Source organism: Toxorhynchites rutilus, chromosome 3 (assembly GCF_029784135.1).
Source record: "Toxorhynchites rutilus septentrionalis strain SRP chromosome 3, ASM2978413v1, whole genome shotgun sequence".
NCBI classification, from domain to species: domain Eukaryota; kingdom Metazoa; phylum Arthropoda; class Insecta; order Diptera; family Culicidae; genus Toxorhynchites; species Toxorhynchites rutilus.
In genome coordinates this window covers 76,935,120-76,954,203 of record NC_073746.1, presented here as the reverse complement: position 1 = coordinate 76,954,203, position 19,084 = coordinate 76,935,120, and the positions used below count along the sequence as shown (strand labels likewise).

The 19,084-nt window shown below is 38.0% G+C and overlaps 2 protein-coding genes across 3 annotated transcripts in view; both read right to left on the bottom strand.

Moving 5' to 3' along the window:
- Nucleotides 1–10,093, bottom strand: part of LOC129775022 (LIM domain transcription factor LMO4) — a 967,612-nt gene extending 957,519 nt beyond the window's left edge. For both annotated transcript variants that reach the window (XM_055779176.1, XM_055779177.1), the window contains exon 1: nt 9,637–10,093. The gene's annotated coding sequence lies outside the window, so the exon portion shown is untranslated. The remainder of the gene's footprint in view (nt 1–9,636) is intronic.
- The window catches only part of LOC129773248 (S-phase kinase-associated protein 1-like), a 31,944-nt gene continuing 13,598 nt past the window's right edge, over nt 739–19,084 (bottom strand). Inside the window, exons 2-3 of the mRNA XM_055776841.1 lie at nt 1,066–1,202; nt 739–1,023 (exon numbers count right to left, since the gene is read on the bottom strand). Of these exons, the coding sequence (XP_055632816.1) occupies nt 739–1,023; nt 1,066–1,202 (422 nt within the window). The remainder of the gene's footprint in view (nt 1,024–1,065; nt 1,203–19,084) is intronic.

Sequence of the window (19,084 nt, the reverse complement as noted above, 5' to 3'; positions counted from 1 at the left end):
TGAAGCTTGATATAATGATTAAACGTTATTGATTGAGAGAAAACAAGTGTAGCTCAGTATACAATGTGACATTTTTTATTTAAACCGTATTGGTTTGGAAATATTAGGCGATTTGCTTAGAGGCTCCAAATTGCCCTCATTTCTCCTACAGAATACAACATGTTCGGTGGATTCAGTGGTTTGAAAAAAATATTCAACAGAGTGGCCATGCTGTTCGGTTTTCATTTATCCCGAACGCTTCTTCGCCGGAAGTTTAGTTCTTTTTCTCTGAAATAGTTTCGGCCACTATTGTATCTAGAGGCAGAATATCATTTAATCTAGGAAAGGTACCGTGTAATCATAAGTATCACCAACACATTGCTCTAAATAGATCCAAAATTGTTTAAGAAGTGCGCCTACGACAATGCCTTTTCGAACTCAACTCAGTATCTCTCAGCAAAAATATGTATAAAATATATTCAGCATCTTTCGCAGAATGGCACAGAAAATCCAAACCGGACAGATAGTTTTATGGCGAAGGTTATGACACTGCAAATCAAAACAAAAAACACATCAAACCCAGTTCATTTATATAAAGCATGCGCTGAAGTTTCCTACGTTCTGTTTCAAGTTATCGTTCAATAGTAGTACCTACTATCAGCATAAGTGTAACCTGTAGCTTTTGATCAGAATTAAATTCTATGAGTATTTGAGTTGTATAAATTTGTTAAACAATATAAAAACTAACGTAGCTTCACATCAATACGGGAATCCACTTTTACTCACACTAGCCATTCTCCATACACCTTCTTCCTCAGCTGATGTGAAGTCGTTCTTGATATTAAATGATTTTCCAATCTCCTCCGAGGGTTTCCACTTGATCATATTAGCAACAGTCTTGCATGTAGCGTCCACCAATGCTTTGACATCCAAATATTTGACGGCTAGAATACGCTCGAACAGCGTTCTTTGGTCTACCATCAGAAAATCGGCTTTCCAGGAGCTGATGTCGTCGGTAAGTTTCTCATTGTTTTCGTCATATTCCTTTTAGTGGGTAGTCCACTGTAGAATCTTACATAAACTTACCGAGTTCATCGGAATACTGGAATACTCGGAATACTGGAACACTGTTTTGATGGTTCCAGAGCATTGTGCGATTTGGGCGTCTGTATTGAATACCTCTCCGTCCGAAGATTGCAGCTTAATGTTGAGCGTTGTGTTCACTACAGAAGATTATCCCCACAAATTGTAGCCCCTAAAATCACTTTTGCTCCTTAACTGAATTGTTTCTCACTAGTTGTTATTTTTGTTATTAGCAAGCTTACTACCTCACTAAAATCACAGTTTTTATTATCATTGATCTTTCGTTCAAAAAATCTTAACTCAAAATCCAGATGTCTGATTAAAATATGAAGTTTTGTCGAAGTTGTTTGAAAATTAATGAATCTTCTAAAAAAAATATACTTTTCCAACAACTTCGTCAAAAATCATTTACGTTAAGATTTCCACTTTCTTCGTTATCCCTGGATTGCATGTGGAAGGTAATCCAAGATCCCCACGGTAGTGATTACCTACCAATAATTTTATCGATCGCTAATGAATCAAGCTCTCGTGAGTCAGTCAATATTTCGTATGACCTCACGAAGAATATTGACTGGAGAACATTTGCGGATATAATATCTGAAGCAATTGTTTCAATGCATGAACTTCCTCCACTCGAAGAGTATAACTTTATATCGAGTTTGATTTACGAAAGCGCACTTCAAGCTCAAAAGAAACGTGTACCGGCTACCACTTTCCGACGTCGTCCTCCATCACTTTGGTGGGAAAAGGAATGTTCAAAGGTCTACCTTGAAAAATCATCCGCTTTCAAAAAATTCAGGAAAACTGGATTAGTGGAATGGTTTCTAAAGTACCAAGCTCTAGGAGCCAAACTAAAAGGTTTGATTAAAGCAAAAAAGCGTGGATATTGGCGGAAGTTCGTCAATGGTTTGTCAAGGGAGACCGCTATGAGCACTCTTTGGAATACGGCTAGGAAAATGCGTGGCTGGAACCATACAAACGAAAGTGAGGAATGCTCTGACCGTTGGATTTTTAACTTTGCACGGAAGGTTTGCCCCGACACCGTTACTGCACAAAACGTCGTACGCGACATTCCACTTCAAAGCGATTATGAGAATTTTTCGATGGTGGAATTCTCAATTGCCCTTCTCTCATGTAACAATTCAGCTCCGGGGTCGGACAAGATTAAATTCAACTTGTTGAAGAATCTTCCCGACTTGGCAAAACAGCGTTTGCTGAACTTGTTCAACATGTTTCTGGAGCTGAATATTGTCCCGCATGACTGGAGACAAGTGAGAGTGATAGCCATACGGAAACCCAACAAGCCGGCTAGCGATCACAACTCGTATAGGCCGATTTCAATGTTATCCTGTATTCGTAAATTGTTAGAGAAAATGATTCTACTTCGTTTGGACAAGTGGGTCGAAACGAACAATTTGCTGTCAAATACGCAGTTTGGCTTCCGCCGAGGTAAAGGAACAAATGATTGTCTCGCGCTGCTATCTTCTGAAATCCAAATCGCATTTGCTCGCAAAGAACAAATGGCTTCCGTTTTTCTCGATATCAAAGGGGCATTTGATTCAGTTTCCATGGAAATTCTCTCAGAGAAGCTTCATAATCGTGAACTTTCACCAATTCTCAACAATTTCCTGTACATATTACTGTCAGAAAAGCACATGATTTTCTCTCATGGCAGCTCGAAATCTTCTCGTTACAGTTTTGTGGGCCTACCTCAAGGCTCCTGCCTAAGTCCCCTCTTGTACAGCTTTTATGTCAATGATATGGATGATTGTCTAACTAGAGACTGCACGCTGAGACAACTTGCAGACGATAGAGTTATTTCCATCACGGGTACTAATCCCGTCGTTCTGCAAAAGTCGTTGCAAGATACCATGAACAATCTGTTCACGTGGGCCCTCAAGCTGGGTATCGAATTCTCTACGGAGAAAACTGAAATGGTCGTTTTTTCTAGGAAGCACGAACCCGCCCAATTCCAGCTTCACCTATCCGGCAAAACGATCAAGCACTCGATGTTTTTCAAATACCTTGGAGTATATTTTGACTCTAAATGTACCTGGGGAATACACATTGCGTATTTGAAACAGAAATGCCAGCAAAGAATCAATTTTCTCCAAACAATAACCGGAACATGGTGGGGTGCCCATCCAGGAGACCTCATTCAGTTATACAAAACAACGATATTATCAGTGTTAGAATATGGCAGTTTTTGCTTCCGATCAGCTGCCAGGATTCATATTCTCAAGCTGGAGAGAATACAATATCGTTGCCTGCGTATAGCCATGGGGTGTTTGCATTCGACACATACGATGAGTCTCGAAGTTTTGGCAGGAGTACCCCCGCTTACTCTTCGGTTCACATAATTATCCTACAGATTTCTCATCCGTTGCAAGATCATGAATCCATTGGTGATTGATAACTTCGAAAATCTACTTCAACTGTCTCCTCAGTCAAGTTTTATGTCTTTATACCATGAGTACCTTACCCACGACGTGCACCCTTCACCAGGCATCTCCAACCAAGTTTGCTTCCCATACTTCTGCAATTCCTCTGTCATTTTTGATCTGTCCATGCGACAAAAAATCCATGGAATCCCAGATCACCTACGCTCCGATTCTATTCCGCCGATATTTTCGGCAGAATATGGGAAAGTTGGATCTGATAAAATGTTCTTTACTGACGGTTCATTCATAAACGGGTCCACTGGTCCAGATGCCGAACTTCAATGAAAATTCCAGTGCCTCTTTCAAACTCAAAGATCCTTGTTCCATGTATGTCGCTGAACTGGGTGCGATATACTACGCACTGGGGATCATTGAAACATTGCCCATCGACCACTATTTTATTTTTTCAGACAGTCTCAGCTCAATAGAGGCAATCCGCGCAATGAAAGTTGATAAACGCTCATCTTATTTCCTAACAAGAATAAGACAACTATTGAGTGTTTTGGTCGAAAAATAATTCAAGATTACCTTAGCATGGGTTCCCTCTCATTGCTCGATTCCGGGGAATGAGAAAGCGGACTCGCTAGCTAAGGTGGGCGCTTTAGAAGGCACACTTTTTGAAAGGCAAATTGTTTATAATGAATTTTTTCACATTCCTCGTCAGTATACGCTAGTAAGTTGGCAGCGCATGTGGAGTGGTGATGAGTTCGGTCGTTGGTTACACACGATTATCCCTAAGGTCTCGACGAGTGCATGGTTCAAGGGATTGAATGTAGGTCGTGATTTCATTCGCGTGATATCTCGGCTTATGTCCAATCACTACAACCTAAACGCGCATCTCTATCGCATTGGGCTCGCAGCAAACAATCTTTGTGATTGTGACGATGGCTACCACGACATCGAGCATGTTGTCTGGTCGTGTATCCGGTTCCATGCTGCTCGCTCTCAGCTCTCTAGAGCACTGAGAGTACAAGGCAAACAATCGGATATCCCCGTCCGGGATATCTTAGGTAGCCGGGATCCTGATCTTCTGCTTCATCTATACCTGTTCCTCAGAAACGCCGATGTCAACGTTTAATGATGTTTCCTTCGTTGTGTCCCCGTTTCATATCCCTCCTATCCGACCGATAAACTTTTACTTAGTCGCGGCAATACATACACACACTCTTTACAGATGCACGGGCCGAACGTTGTGCAGTCCACTGATCATTCAACAAGAGCCAAAGGTTGTACCGCTCATGACAACTCTACACGAGCTGATGATTGCGCCGGCTAGTGACCATTCTATCCTGGATTCCTCGAGGCGAGAAAGACGCACCACGCTAGATATGGGGTACAGACTAGGGGGGCGTTGCTGATTAATGGTCAGCTGCATCCCAATAGGAAGTATCCCGTGTCGGGCACACGTACAGAACATTGGAGACAGCAACATCCGAATTACAAAAACACTTGTAATACTAACCTCGAGCCAACCGCGAGTAATCGGTTACATATTACTAACATAGCTGTAAGACAAAAATTGTCAAAATATTGGACTCCCGGCCCCGTCAGGCGAACGCCACATGTGCCTTAATAAAATATATATTTTGGAAAAAAAAAGATTTCCACGGCACCACTGTACGTCAAACTTTGTTAAATTTGAAGTGCTTTTTTATACAAAAAATACTGAAGGGGGGAGGGGCGTTGAGATATAAAAGTTTTAAATATTAAATTCAATTTTTGAGTAAGAGTTTTTCAACAGCGCATTTAAAATGTTATTTTTTCTAAATGGTTCATTCATCTTCCAACAACTTTGTCAAACATCATATTTTGATCAGACATCTGGATTTTGAGTAACGATTTTTTTTCTAATTTGGTTATATAATAATGAAAATTGTTATTTTGAGTACCTTCCATCATCTGTACCAAATTTCAACAAAATCGAAGAGGGTCACGTCAAAACTTGCTGTTTTTCGGCTGATTTGGGATGGAGTTGCTCTATACGCAGTTGAAAATAGGCGGAGCTTACTTCTCAGTGATATATGAACATATCAACTCACCGATGCATAACTAGAACCTCATTGACAGCACGGGTAGGTAAGTCCACAAATGGGTAAAACAAATGTATGGGAAAATGAGATTGCTTAAAATTTTCGTTAATTGAAAACATTTACGGAATCATTATACAGAACGTTTCAAACAATTTTAGAGAATCTTATATTCGATTGGTGTGCATATAATCAAAATTCATTCGTAGCGAAGGCAGTTATTGGTGTTAACTTTATTTCATAAAATCGTGACCTTTTTTCTGATTTAGTACCCATACTGAAAGTCGTAGTCTTACGTTAAAACTAAGAAGAATACTTTTCTGAGTTAATTTCAAAAATGCATCGTATAAGGCGCACTTTTTAACATAACCCAATCATATTTCCACCCACAAAAACTTTTTTTTTCACCGCGCTTGGAATATTATTTTAATATTTTGACTTACCAAAAACTTCCGAAGGTATCTGGCAATACATCATTTTTTACGGACTGCTAAAAATGTGGGATATTAATATGGGAGTCATTTTTATGTAGAAAACCCGCGATTTTAAAGCCCTGGCAGAAAATTCTGCTTACATTCAAAGAAAATGGAACAAGTTGATAAGTATTTCACTGTGAGCGTTCTGTTTAGGATCTACTGTGTAAGATCATGCTCCCGTGGCCGAGTGGTTAGCGTCAAACCTAACATGCCGGAGGTTCAGGTACGATTCCTGTCCAGGTCGGGGGAATTTTTTTTCCGTCTCGCACTTGGTCACGCATATTGTAGAGCTTGCCACTCAGAATGCATTCTAGGCGTATTATTTGGCATAGAAATCTCAACTAAGTACTAATAAAAATGACGCAAGTAATACTTCGTTGAGACGACAAAGTTCCTCTAAGAACATTAGTGCCATTTAAAGAAAGAAAGAAATGAAGCGTTTCATGCCAACTCGACTGGCTGTTGACAGCACCATCTCAGATAGTAGTGAAACGTTGTGGGTGTAAACACATGGGTAAACACCCAGCAACTAAGCAACTTTGCATACTTGAAATATTCGAAAAAAAATTAGAATAATTTTTACTTTATTACTTAAAATAGGTAGCAGATCATATAAATCGCGATAATTTATACATAAAAGTGTTACGAATTAAACATTAATAGTAATTTTTCAAAGAAAATCATGAAAAAGTTGTTGTGCGAAAATTCTTTGGACGACTTGTTGGAAATTGTAAAGACTTCTTTCTTTTTCAGAATTTTTAAAACATATTTTCGAGTTTTCGAGAAAAATCATTTTTAATTTTCAAAAAAATTTTTATGATTTATTTTTTCAAAACTTTATTTGTTATTTTTTAATGAAAACATGAATAATTTCCTACATTTCATTCTTTGACTAAAATTTTGTAGGTCTGATAGATTCAGTGTGAGAATTTTTTTGAAATCATGAGTTTTTTTTTCAACCCTTTTTTATAAAAATCTTAATTTTAAATCTATAAGATCTACAAAATGCTGGTTAAAAAATTAAATGTAGGAGATTTTTCAGGTTTTCATAAAAAAATATCAAACAAATGATTGAAAATAAAGTTCATTGAAAATTTTTGTTTGGATTATAATCCCGTTTTCTCGAAAACATGTGTTTTTTAAATTTTGATAAAATAGATATAAATAGTACTAACAATTTACAACAAGTCGCCATACATCGGAAGATGGGCACTTTTACAGGGAAAAAGTTTTTCGCACTTTTTCCATGTTTTCTTTGAAAAATTACAATTAATGTTTAACTTGTAACATTTTCTGTACAAATTATCGCGATTTACATGTTCTAATTTATACGCGATTTATATGAATATTATTTTAGGCCCTTTCATGTCAAAGTAGAGCCACTCAAAGCCACTATTGAATAAAGTATAAGATTAAGAATACGATAAGATAAAGCATAAGCTTTCAGGGATCAATCAAATATTCAAATATCACGTATCGCACTCGTGAAGATGTTTAAAAATTAATCAAAATAATAAAACAGTGTTTTCGGACCGTTTAAGTCAGCGCACTCAATGTTTATTTTGATTTCACGAACGACGAAAAATAAACAAAGGTGGGGTATGCGTTCCTATATTGTGGTTATGACTATCATAAAAATATATTACGTCAATCCATCATTCCTAGTAAAAGTTATGGCTTCCGTTTCAACTTACCCCGTGATTCAACTTGCCCCGGTGTACCTTATAGCTTTTCCATTAATCATCGAGTGTTCGTCATTTGTAGGAAGAGTTGACTTGCACCCAAAAAGTTTACGGAGATGCTGCTCTAAGTGAAACAATCCCCTTGATTCCGCGCGGCGAGTGACATGAGATGACTCAAGTTACGGTATTCCTGCAGGCGAATTGCGTGACTATAGATTGTCACTTAGGTGAGATTTGAAGTCGTGTCCTCATATGTTATCGACTCGGGTATGAAATAGGAGCTAAAAAGTAAGGTGGCTTCCACGATAAAGCACATTCCTTACACATTCTCCTTTATTCGCGACGCGGAATAAAGGAGAATGTGTCGTGACTAGTTAGTTCTTTCGCTTCAAAGACGGTGATTTCGATTCTGAAGACCGCCATGAAGAAAAGTTTGGCCAATTCAAGACAAATAAATAGTGCAAAAATTTTGCTCTTCTTGGAAGAGACGAATGAACTAAAAAGTTTAAAGTCTCTATAATACAAAACCACCACCACCCTTCTTGATTCCTAAAACCAATAATGCGTTAGATGTAGAACAATGGCTCTCAACCTTCTCCTCTTTTCTTTGCTCCATCGATTTAGTATTTTCCTCAGGTCTCCGCAAAAATTCAATTGCTAATTTCGCTGAGATTAGCGCAAGGCATTTTCGGAAATTTGTAACATTTACTGATTTTCAATCTGTTACCAGTAATAGATAGATACTACAGATATTACTAGAAATACTCAACTGAATTTTAAATGTCTACTACTCATCGAAACTTCGTTTTCTATGTAATAAAAAATACGGTCTAAATTCCATAATTGAATAACGATCTTCAGTATCGGCAGGGGACACCAAAACGGGTTCACAACCTTTTCACTGAACAAATCACTAGCCGAGGATTTATGTTTCATGTCCAAATGTTCAAACACTGTGGTCTATCTAAAAGCCTTGCTATTGCATGAAGCAAAGAAAATGAAAGAAAAATAAAGAAAATGCGCATCGGATTAGAGCAATACCTTTTTGTGTCTGTTCAGCTAGAATTGCTTATGTATAGAATCCAGATGATCCAAAATTTCCTAATTAAAATCCATGTATTGCTATACGATTCTTTCTCAGTTTCTCAGATTTCTCAGTTATATTGTTATATTGCAGCGTTTCTCCAGTTTGTAACCTTTGCCATAAATGCTCAAAGATTATCTTGGATCTGATCAAGTTTGTTTTCTTAGGGACGAGTTTAGTGAAGGCTTTGTATGTATTAGAAAATCTTCAATATGATCGAGATCCGGTGTATCTATTTCAGATCAACTTTAATGAAGGACGATGAAGACAAATCTTCTGGAAAGCCGATTTACTTTTCAAGAAAGCATGAAAGCATAAAAATTGTATTTCCAGATCCAAAAGTTGCCTAGAATGTGGTCAAAGGTTGTATCTTCAGATCGAACATACTAGGAATAAGACATTGGTTTATTTTCTAAACAAGCAAAAGTATGTAATTTCACAAAAATAACGGTGTCATATTAACTCAATCCATACTTTATACTTTATTGAAAAACTAAATTCTCCGAGGTAATATACACATGATGAACTAAATTTACAGACAATATAAGATCCAACCTGTTTGAAGTCGGTATTATCAGGTTGAGATATTCTCCGACTCTGCTGAGATATACGCATTTTATCTGTCGCTCACGGAAACAAGTAACGAGAATTTTATGTCGGTTCCTCACACATCGCTTTACACTCTGGTAAGTCTTGATATATTCCATACAAGTGTCGTGTGAAGTCACTGAGTTCGATATGGTTGTTGATTTTGTTATATGAAACTCAAAACATTACTGATTAACATTCTCATAAATATAACTAAATAAATCATCTCTGAAAATACTTCTATACCCTGTAAAATTTAATTACCTAAACACTCACCATATCGTCCAGATTAGTTCGAGTCATTTAGCACCGAATAAATAAACCGCGCTATTAACTGAACCAATTCAGTACTGTATATCTAATTCACAGTCACCGAACCACAATACATAAAAAACCATCTTTTAAACACTTGCCATTGAAAGGTCCAAAGCTCATTCATCGTTTATTCATAGCTAGCCTCATAAATGTAATTTATTGCACACCATTTAGAAGTCACACACCCCAACAACAAAGAGCAACAGCACACAATCCAAGTCACACACTTGTTGAAGGACCATCATTCGTTCCCCCGGTCGGTCAGGAGAATATGCATAATTCGATTCATTTTGGGAGACGTTGCCGTAAACATTGACAATTGATAGTGTAATCTTCCTGAAATCCACCTTAAACCCCGAAACTACGAATACCCGAAAATGCTCAGAACGATTTCGTGCTCAACCGGGAACCGGTTCCAGCATCGCGCCGAATGGAACTAAAACGAGCAGAGGGACAAACTTGTGTTTATCACTTGAGGGAGAAAATTTTAGCTAAGTTTATTTTTTCTGTCGGCTAGAAGTCGGTAACTAATGGGGGGCAAGGTTTGTTCGTTAGTCTAAGGTCCATAACAGCAGTGGTTTCATCGGTTTATGTATCCCCAGAATACCTTGGAAACAACGAGTCTTGTAGATGTTTTGCGGAATGCATCGTCATATCATGTTGCCACGAGGAACCAACCCAGAGCTAGACAAGCAATACATAGATCGGCACGCTTCCACACGCGAAGCATGCTGGTGACGGCGACTATTGAAGCAGCTACCTCTCGTGGTCACATCCGCTTGCTTCTTCTTCGCAATGAGCACTGAGTAAGCTGCCGCTGCAGGATCAAAACAAAACCCGCAAATTCCTGTACATAAGACAAGGCCGAACGAGCGAAATCATGCGCACTGGTTCGGAAGCTCCCGTCTATAGTCTTTTTCGAAAGCTTTCGATCGCGCGAAAGAGAGAACTGGATGTACCGTCTGACAAGCATGACAACAGCTCAGCAACAAGTTTCCACATACACGGAGGTAAAAAGCAAATATTTATGATGAAAGTTATTCTCATATTTCTTTCTAATAAGCTGAAAGTTGTTCAATAATAAATTTTAACGAAAGTGATATATGAAAACCCAGGTTCCAAAAAGCTTACGATAGTCCCATTGAATCCACCAACACAATCTCCAATAGATTTTGACCATCGAGCCCCAAAGGGGAGGAGCAACCATCCCACATGACCATCGCATGCTGCTTTACATGTGTGCCGCTCGCACATGTGAGATCACATGCCGCGAACATCAAAACCGGGGCACATAAGCGAATGCAAATATAAACATCAATCGCCTCGTCTGTGCAGTGGTCGGCATGGTTCGCACTTCTAGGATGCTGGGTAGCGAGTGTTCTCTTTCTAACCACCGGGGGGATCTCCTCCCCCCCATCCAGCATCTCGGCAAGCATCCGATGAGCCTCATCCGAGTGCTGCAGTGATCTCTGTTACTCGTATCCCATCCGTCTCACTTCGGCCGCTTGGCGTATTTCCACGTATCGGCGAAAGCTCCCGTACTCAACAAGTGGTGGGCGCGGTATAACCTTTTCGCTCTCCCCCCATAGCATCAGAATTTGTTGCAAAACGGTTGTTATTGCTAGCTGCCTTTCTCGGGCCAGCTTGAGATTGGAGCAAATAAACATATAACTTTTCGCAAGAAATACGATATCGCGCTCATTGGTGGTACCCGCTGGCAACCCCAGGAAGGATACTGCGGATGGATGCTTTTCCGAGTGGGGGCGTATGCTGGTAAATTATTTATACGGTTGCCTGTTGGCAGATGATTTGTTGCTAAGGTGGATGAAATTGTTCACTTGTTTAGAAAATGCACTCTGATGGCGGACAATTATATTGTTATTGGGTGAAAAAATGAAATCCTAAATAGGAAAAGACTTGAATTCCGTGCTAGGCATGAAAATAAATTCAATTTATTGTGGTAGACAGACTATTCTAGTGATCTGAGAAGAATCTATCCGTTTGGACGTCGGATAATTCTCAATAAAAAGTGACCAAAATTCATACCAAATATTTTCTAGATAATCCCAACACTTAGGAAAAAATACACAAAATTGAGAGTAATTCAGAGTTCTAAGATTAGGAATTACTTTCAAACCACTTGTTAGCCAAGCTTTGGAGATTTGTTCAGCTAGAATCTGGATGCATGAAATCAGCATCTATCTTGAGATTGCATTGATGGTATAAAAATGTTCTGGGTTCTAAATAAACGTTTTTTATTGCACCCCAAGAAAAAAAAATGATCAAAAACATATTCTGATTTGGTTTTGATGAAATCGCGAGCTCTCTTTCGAAAATCTTGCAACTTCACAAACCTCTCAGGAACCTTGTGTGCTTTTATGTTTTGTTTTTATCTCGGTTTTTATTCGCTGTTGTATATCCTTTGCTAATTTATGAGTTTTTAGTTAATTTATCAGCAAAACTTCGACCTGTACTTTTGCCTCGGATGAACAAAATTAACATCATTTGTGTTTTAGGGAATTTTTTTCGTATAATACAAACGGATTAAAAAACCCGAATTTTCTTCTTCATCGTGCTGGTTACGTGCGGACGCAACAATATAAGAGAACAGTATATCCGCTTTTCGTACAGTAGTAACAGTGTACCAACTATTGTAATCAAGACTAAAATCAGAGTCCGAAGTATTGTTCGTAGTTAAAAAGCGGGTTTTGACGATCTTATGTTATTTGTTTGTCATCTTTGACAAACTTACGTTGTTTGCATAAAAAACTAAATTAGCCTCTGTGGCTATGGGAAACTGGCCAACAGTTTTTCAGGCAGGAATAACTGCAATCATAGAATGTTTAAATGTCTGCCTCAACAGAAAATATAGACATATTAACATCTGCATATTCTCAGAAAGTCATGCGGCACATAATGCTCTAAATGCTTTTTAATGCTCTTCAAAAATTGTCTGGGAATGCATTCCCCTTTAACGGCAATTAAGTCAGAAAAGTTCGGTACAATTGTACTGGATTCCTGGCCATTGCGGTATAGGGGGCAACGAGCGAGCAGATGAACTTGCCAGGAACGGCTCAAACTCACCATTCACTGGTCCAGAACCATTCTGCGGACATTCTGACTGTGTATTGAAAAGTGAGCTGAATAAATGAGAAGACCGGGAAGTGACAGCCATTTGGATGGCTGCAAAACTTTAACAGGCGAAAAAATTTATTACGCCGAGGATTAAAATTACTCAATAGCTGCTAAACCTTAGTAAGAAAGACTTCAGCACATTCACTGGTCTTGTAACAGGACACTGCCTGAGTAAATACCATCTTAAAAACATAGGTTTAGCACAAGATGATATTTGTCGCTTTTGTAATGCCGAAAGCGAAACCTCGGAACATTTGTTCTGTAACTGCGGAGCTTTAACTAGACGCAGACTTCAACACCTTGATAAAGCTATTCTGGAGCCCAAGGAAATTTGGTCTGCGTCGCCGATCAGGATTAGAAATTTTTATAACCATCGACGATAGAAACTACTCTAATGGGCTATATATTCATTTTCATCGTCGGAGGGTTCATTTCGAATGCGAAAAAACGCTCGCAGCTTTCAAAGATACATCCATTTCATTTCACCAAAATGAGATGTCCCGGACCATCTTCCAAAACAGGGGTATTAGGGCAGTATTCTAGTCTATAAATTTGAAAAACAAAATTTTTTCCTTCATTTTTCTGTAGTTTAGGCATCCAAGAATATAGCCTTTAAAGGACTTATCGAAAATCCTATTATTTACCGAGTTGAAGCCATTTTAGTTATGCGGTATATAACCTGGTACGGCCATAATAATGAACTTCAAACGCGTTTTTCTCGAAACTATTTTTTTTTTTCAACTGGCGTACACGATATCTCAAATTCTACTGAACCGATTCATGTCGAATTTACAGTGACTCAAATCCGTAATCGTACTCCACCATGCAGATCTCTTTCCCCTTCTTTTGAAAGTCGAAAACAAGCTTTCGGAAAATTCTATTTAGATAAAATTATATTGTCACATGAGAGTTAAAAGGTTTGTTATCTGTTTTCAGAATAATGGTTTTTATTTCTCTAAAAATGGCGAATGTATGTGCTAATGTATAAAAATTGACTCAAACTCATAATCGTACGCTGGTTGAAATCTCTACTCGATTTCGAAGGCGTTGGCCAATTTCCTAATTCCATCATTATTATGGTATCCCTTGTTCATTGCAACTATCTTTAGCTGTCTTTAGCCTTATCTACGAGTTTTTTGGTGTATTCAGAAGGTATATTTATAAATTTTTTAATTCAGTGTTTTTTTAATTCGTTATTTTTTTAAATTTAATGGTTTCTGAATTTCCTACACAAATAACTTCCTTAGTTTTTTACTAAGATTGATGTCGGAAGATTGTGGAGGAATATCAATAACTTTCGAGTAATTGTAATGTAACCGTGTGCGAACTTCATACGTCTTGAGCTCTGGGTCATTGTCTTAGCAAAACTTGAATCCTCGATTCCATCTCATTTTGTTCACACTTCGCTACATACTACACCTTTGGGATGTTCAAGTAAACATTCTGATCCATTGCACCATCAATAAAAACCAAATTGAGCAAACAAAAAGTTTGTATTGTGCCTAGGAAGGGCAGTTTGAATGCCCGAGCACAAAGGGACAAACCGTTTTTCAGCAAAAAATGATCAGTAACTCCAATTTGATTATTCCAAACAGCATGAAACACATAAATGTCTTACTGGTAAGATGTTATTTCCATAGATGGGTCCTAATTTAATATTTTTGACTCCGATGGTTATCGTTTCGTATGAAGGAAGCTAACGATGAATTAAACGTAAAAAAATCTAAAAACAATGTTTAAACATGGTGGTGGTGGTGGAGGGAGGATATGAGGTTGCATGTATGAGGAATTTGGTTTTCAACGATGGTGTATTGGGCCAGAATGTTTATTCGATCATCCTGAAGTAAAATATGTAGCAAAGTGTCAACATAATAGGATAGAATTGAGGATTCAAGTTTTGCCAAGACAATGACCCAGAGCTCAAGACATATGAAGTTCGCACATGGTTACATTACAATTACTCAAAAGTTATTGATATTCCTCCACAATCTTCCGACATCCAACCCAGTAAAAAACTAAGGAAGTTATCTGTGTAGAAAATTTAGAAACCATTAAATTAAAAAAAAAAGATTTTCAAAACCACTTAATGAAAAAAATGATAAATATACCTTCTGAATACACCAAAATACTCGTAGATAAGGCTGAAGACAGCTAAAGATAGTTGCAATGAACAAGGGATACCATAATAATGATGGAATTAGGAAATTGGTCAACGCCTTCGAAATCGAGTAGAGATTTCAACCAGCGTACGATTATGAGTTTGAGTCAATTTTTTATACATTGGCACATACATTTGCCATTTTTAGAGAAAATTTTCTATTTTTAGAGAAAATTTTCCATTTTTAGAGAAATAAAAACCATTATTCTGAAAACAGATAACAAACCTTTTAACTCTCATATGACACTATAATTTTTATCTAAATAGAGTGTACCGAAAACTTGTTTTCGACTTTCATAAGAAGGGAAAAGAGATCTGCATGGTGGAGTACGATTACGGATTTGAGTCACTGTATATTAATACAATCTGCGGGCATCTCTCTATCGTATGACCCTCTAAAAATAATATTTTTTAAGTTTTACTATTTAAAAACAGGAAGTGGGTTATATCTATGGTATAACCGCAAGGGTGACGTAGGACTATCGTTGATTTAGAGATCATTTGTATGAAGTTGAATCTGAATTCATTCTGAATGAATGAATATTTGGAGAACTTCGAAAACGAGAGCGTTACATTGGAGGTACAAGGTTTTATACAACCAATATTGGATACGGAAATATCCTACTGATGGGGAAGAATAATCTTCAGAAGCTATCCTGTTGATTGCGATTGATTGAAAAATCACAAAACCTAATGTATTTGGTCACAGTGTTACATGGATAGAAAACATTAAAATAAACTCTTTCACATGAATGTAATTTTAAATTCCCAGAGGAACTGGCAGATTATTTTCAGTAACGATTAGATATTTCCACATTTTCCTAGATACTGGAAGCCCACAAGTGGTTAATGCTAACTCGATAACCATCTGTTAATAGCACTTGATTGAAACATATTTGGTCACAGTGTTACATTTATAGAAAACATTCAAATAAACTCTTTCACGTGAATGTATTTTTAAATTCCTAGAGGAACTGGCAGATTATTTTCCGGATCTTTCTCGATGCTGAATGGCATCCAAACGGAAAGAATTCCGCGCGTGTATATGTGTGTGTGTATGTAGCGGCTGCTTCGAGATCTTCCCGGGGAACCGTTTATGGCATCACTCTCCTCCTGATGGATTCATGTCTGGCCTAAGGTGCACAAACAGGCTCTTGGTGACACCGTTCATCCGCGCTTTCATGATAAACGAAGAGCTTCACCACAACAGCGACAACATGCTCCAATCGCTGTTCAATTAAAACTGAGTGGATTTCCGAGTGGCGCTCGCTTATATACCGATTGGTGATATCAATAGCCTATTTTGAAAGCAAATTTAAGACTATTGAAACAAGTTTTTGGATCAGAAAGTAACAAGTATAGAACGCGTAGACATTTTATCTTTCGAATGAAGTGTTTATCATACCATTTCGTTCAGTTGTTTAGGAGCTATTAACACTCAAAATCTCGGTCTCCGGCGTAACGCTTTCGTTTTCGAAACTTTGATTTTACACCCCGGTATAGAAATGAAAGACGTAGTCCTACGTCAAAAAAACGGAAACGTAAGAAAATACTTTTTAAACCGCAATTTGTTCTTCAAACGGCCGTTATTTTGTCAAAACAGATGTTTTTGACTTGTCCGAAGTTTATGCGATAGCGGCTTCTTTACTTATTCAGAATCTGTTCGATTTATCTGTTTCAGATAACAAGAAGGAATCGTGTACGCCATGGCACAACTTTTTTTTGAGCCCTCTTACTTCATCAGGTTTTAACTATTCTAGTTATGAATATTTTTTCTCCGTTCAATTTTCGTTTTATTGTTGACAAACAATGATATAATGAATAGTAAAAATATTCTTTGTTTTATTTTTACGGAGGGTGCGGTTGGAGCATCGGTTCGCGATAGACGTGTGGTTCCACGCTCGTCTCATTATTACGGATTGTGGTGGTTAAATGCGAGTTCTGTGCGTGAAAGTGACCATCATTGATAGTCTGTCCGCCAGCCTGCCGCGATTCAATGAAATAGTCACGTTCCGTTTAGATGTTCCGTCAATTTTGACTTTGAAGGTGTTGTTTTGTTAGACCATTTTAGGTATCGACTAGAGATGGGCAAACCGTTCACGAACGGTACGAACGAACTAGTTCGCCGAAAAGAGTGAACGAACGGTCGTTCTTTTTCAAAGAACGGTAGTTCTCCCCACGAACTGATTGCGAGCGAACGGTTTGTGAACGAACTGACTCCAAAAGAACGGGTTGCGAGTGAACTGTTTGAGAGTGAACTGATGGAGAGTGAACTGCTTGTGAACGATTATTGGATTAGATAAACATGAAATTTTATAGTGAGGGCATGTTGAGAAAAAAGTTTTTTCGTTGCTTTCAATTCATTGATTGGCATATTACGTGTACGTGTTATTGTGATTGTTTGTATGATTGATTGTTAGTGAAAATCGCTGTTGATTTTTTCCCCTGAATGAACATTATGAAATATGTAATCTTACATGGAACCAGTGTGTTGTCCAAAAAGAGAATATGAAAAATTGCACATATTTTGTGCGCATCAAATTATTACATAAATCCCATACGTACACTATCCAATCCAACGATATCAATTAATAGCTGTCTATTGATGTTGGGTTCCAGCCAACATTCTATGTTGTTCTTAATACCGCTGAACGAAAGAGTGAAAGAACGGTTCAAAAGAACTGATTCACGTAGATGAACGGTTAGTGAGTGAACCGTTCATCAAAGTGAACTGTTTTGCCCATCTCTAGTATCGACGAGAAAATAACTCCGCGTTACTTGCCCGGTTTCAATGTGTTCGTGTTTCACAGACGGGCCGCGTTTGCATGTATTAGAAGTGAGAGCAGCGAGAGAAGCAGTTCTCTTGGAATGATTTTCTTGCAGCGGTACTATCGTAGCAATAAGCCGCCAATTGTGCAAAGGAGACAATCGAGAGGAAGCGTTTTCTCTTAGGGTAAGGTGAATACGGAATACGCACGAAAATTTGATTGTACAAATAGAAAAAATGGGTGGGTTATAGCAATGAAATAACCGCAAAGTTGACGTGGGACTAGCTTAGCTTAGCAATCATTTGTTTGTATTGATAAAATTTTTGATTGAATTAAACAATTTACGAATTCAATCGAATTCAATATATTTGCTTTGTGAGTAGAGAGATTGAATAAATGCCACGTAAGGTAAGGTAAATTAATGCATTGTGATAGATTATGTTTTTCGTTACACGTAAAGCTAATGACAGTCCTTTCACGTTTGGTATGATGCACAGGACAAATAATGTGAAAGGAAGAATTATCAAACGATTATTTTATTTAACATTTCCCTCTGAAGTTTGCATTTCTCAAGTGTACGTACTTCTCGAACCTTGATTTGATGAACTTCAGTCACTCAGCGCCAGAAATTCAGTGAGCATATCCTTCAATGCAATCTTGAATAACCGAGCCGAAGCGTTGTGTTCGCACCCGTTTTTGTAATCCGTGTTAGGAAAACACATTTCGGAGTGCAAAAAAACATGCGGGTGAGGAAAGTACCCTCTGCTTGCATGAATCAACAATTTCAACTTATACTTTTTATGTTATAGAGCCTTTAAACTTGAAAGTTCATTCGCCTCTAATGTCTGCTGACTGACTGTGACTGATGATGAATTAGAGAGGTTTTGAACTTTTCAGTTCATTCGCCTCTAATGTCTGCTAGATTTTACCAGGTTCCTAAGTTTAGAAGACCGTGTTAAGAAAACATATTCTAGTCTGCACAAAGGCAAGCGAGTACAAAAGTACTCGCGGTTTGCATTTATTTGCAAAACCGATTTCCCCACGCTCCTTGAATTTAAAGTCTGTGTAAGGGAAACACATTTCAGTCGGAACAAAAATACCCCCGATCTGCATGAATTTGCAATGCCAATTTCCTCACGCTCCATGGATTTGAAGTCTGTGTTAGGGAAACACATTTCAGCCGATTCCCCAAGGCTGCTTGGTTATGATGGCTGTGTTGGGGAAACCGTAAATCGGGCCAATCAAAACGAGGTAGTTAGGGCGTTTAGATAATGCTTAAAATTTTACAGTTATTCAATTGTTTATCTAATCAAAAATAACATTTTATAAATTGCGATAGATGCGTAGA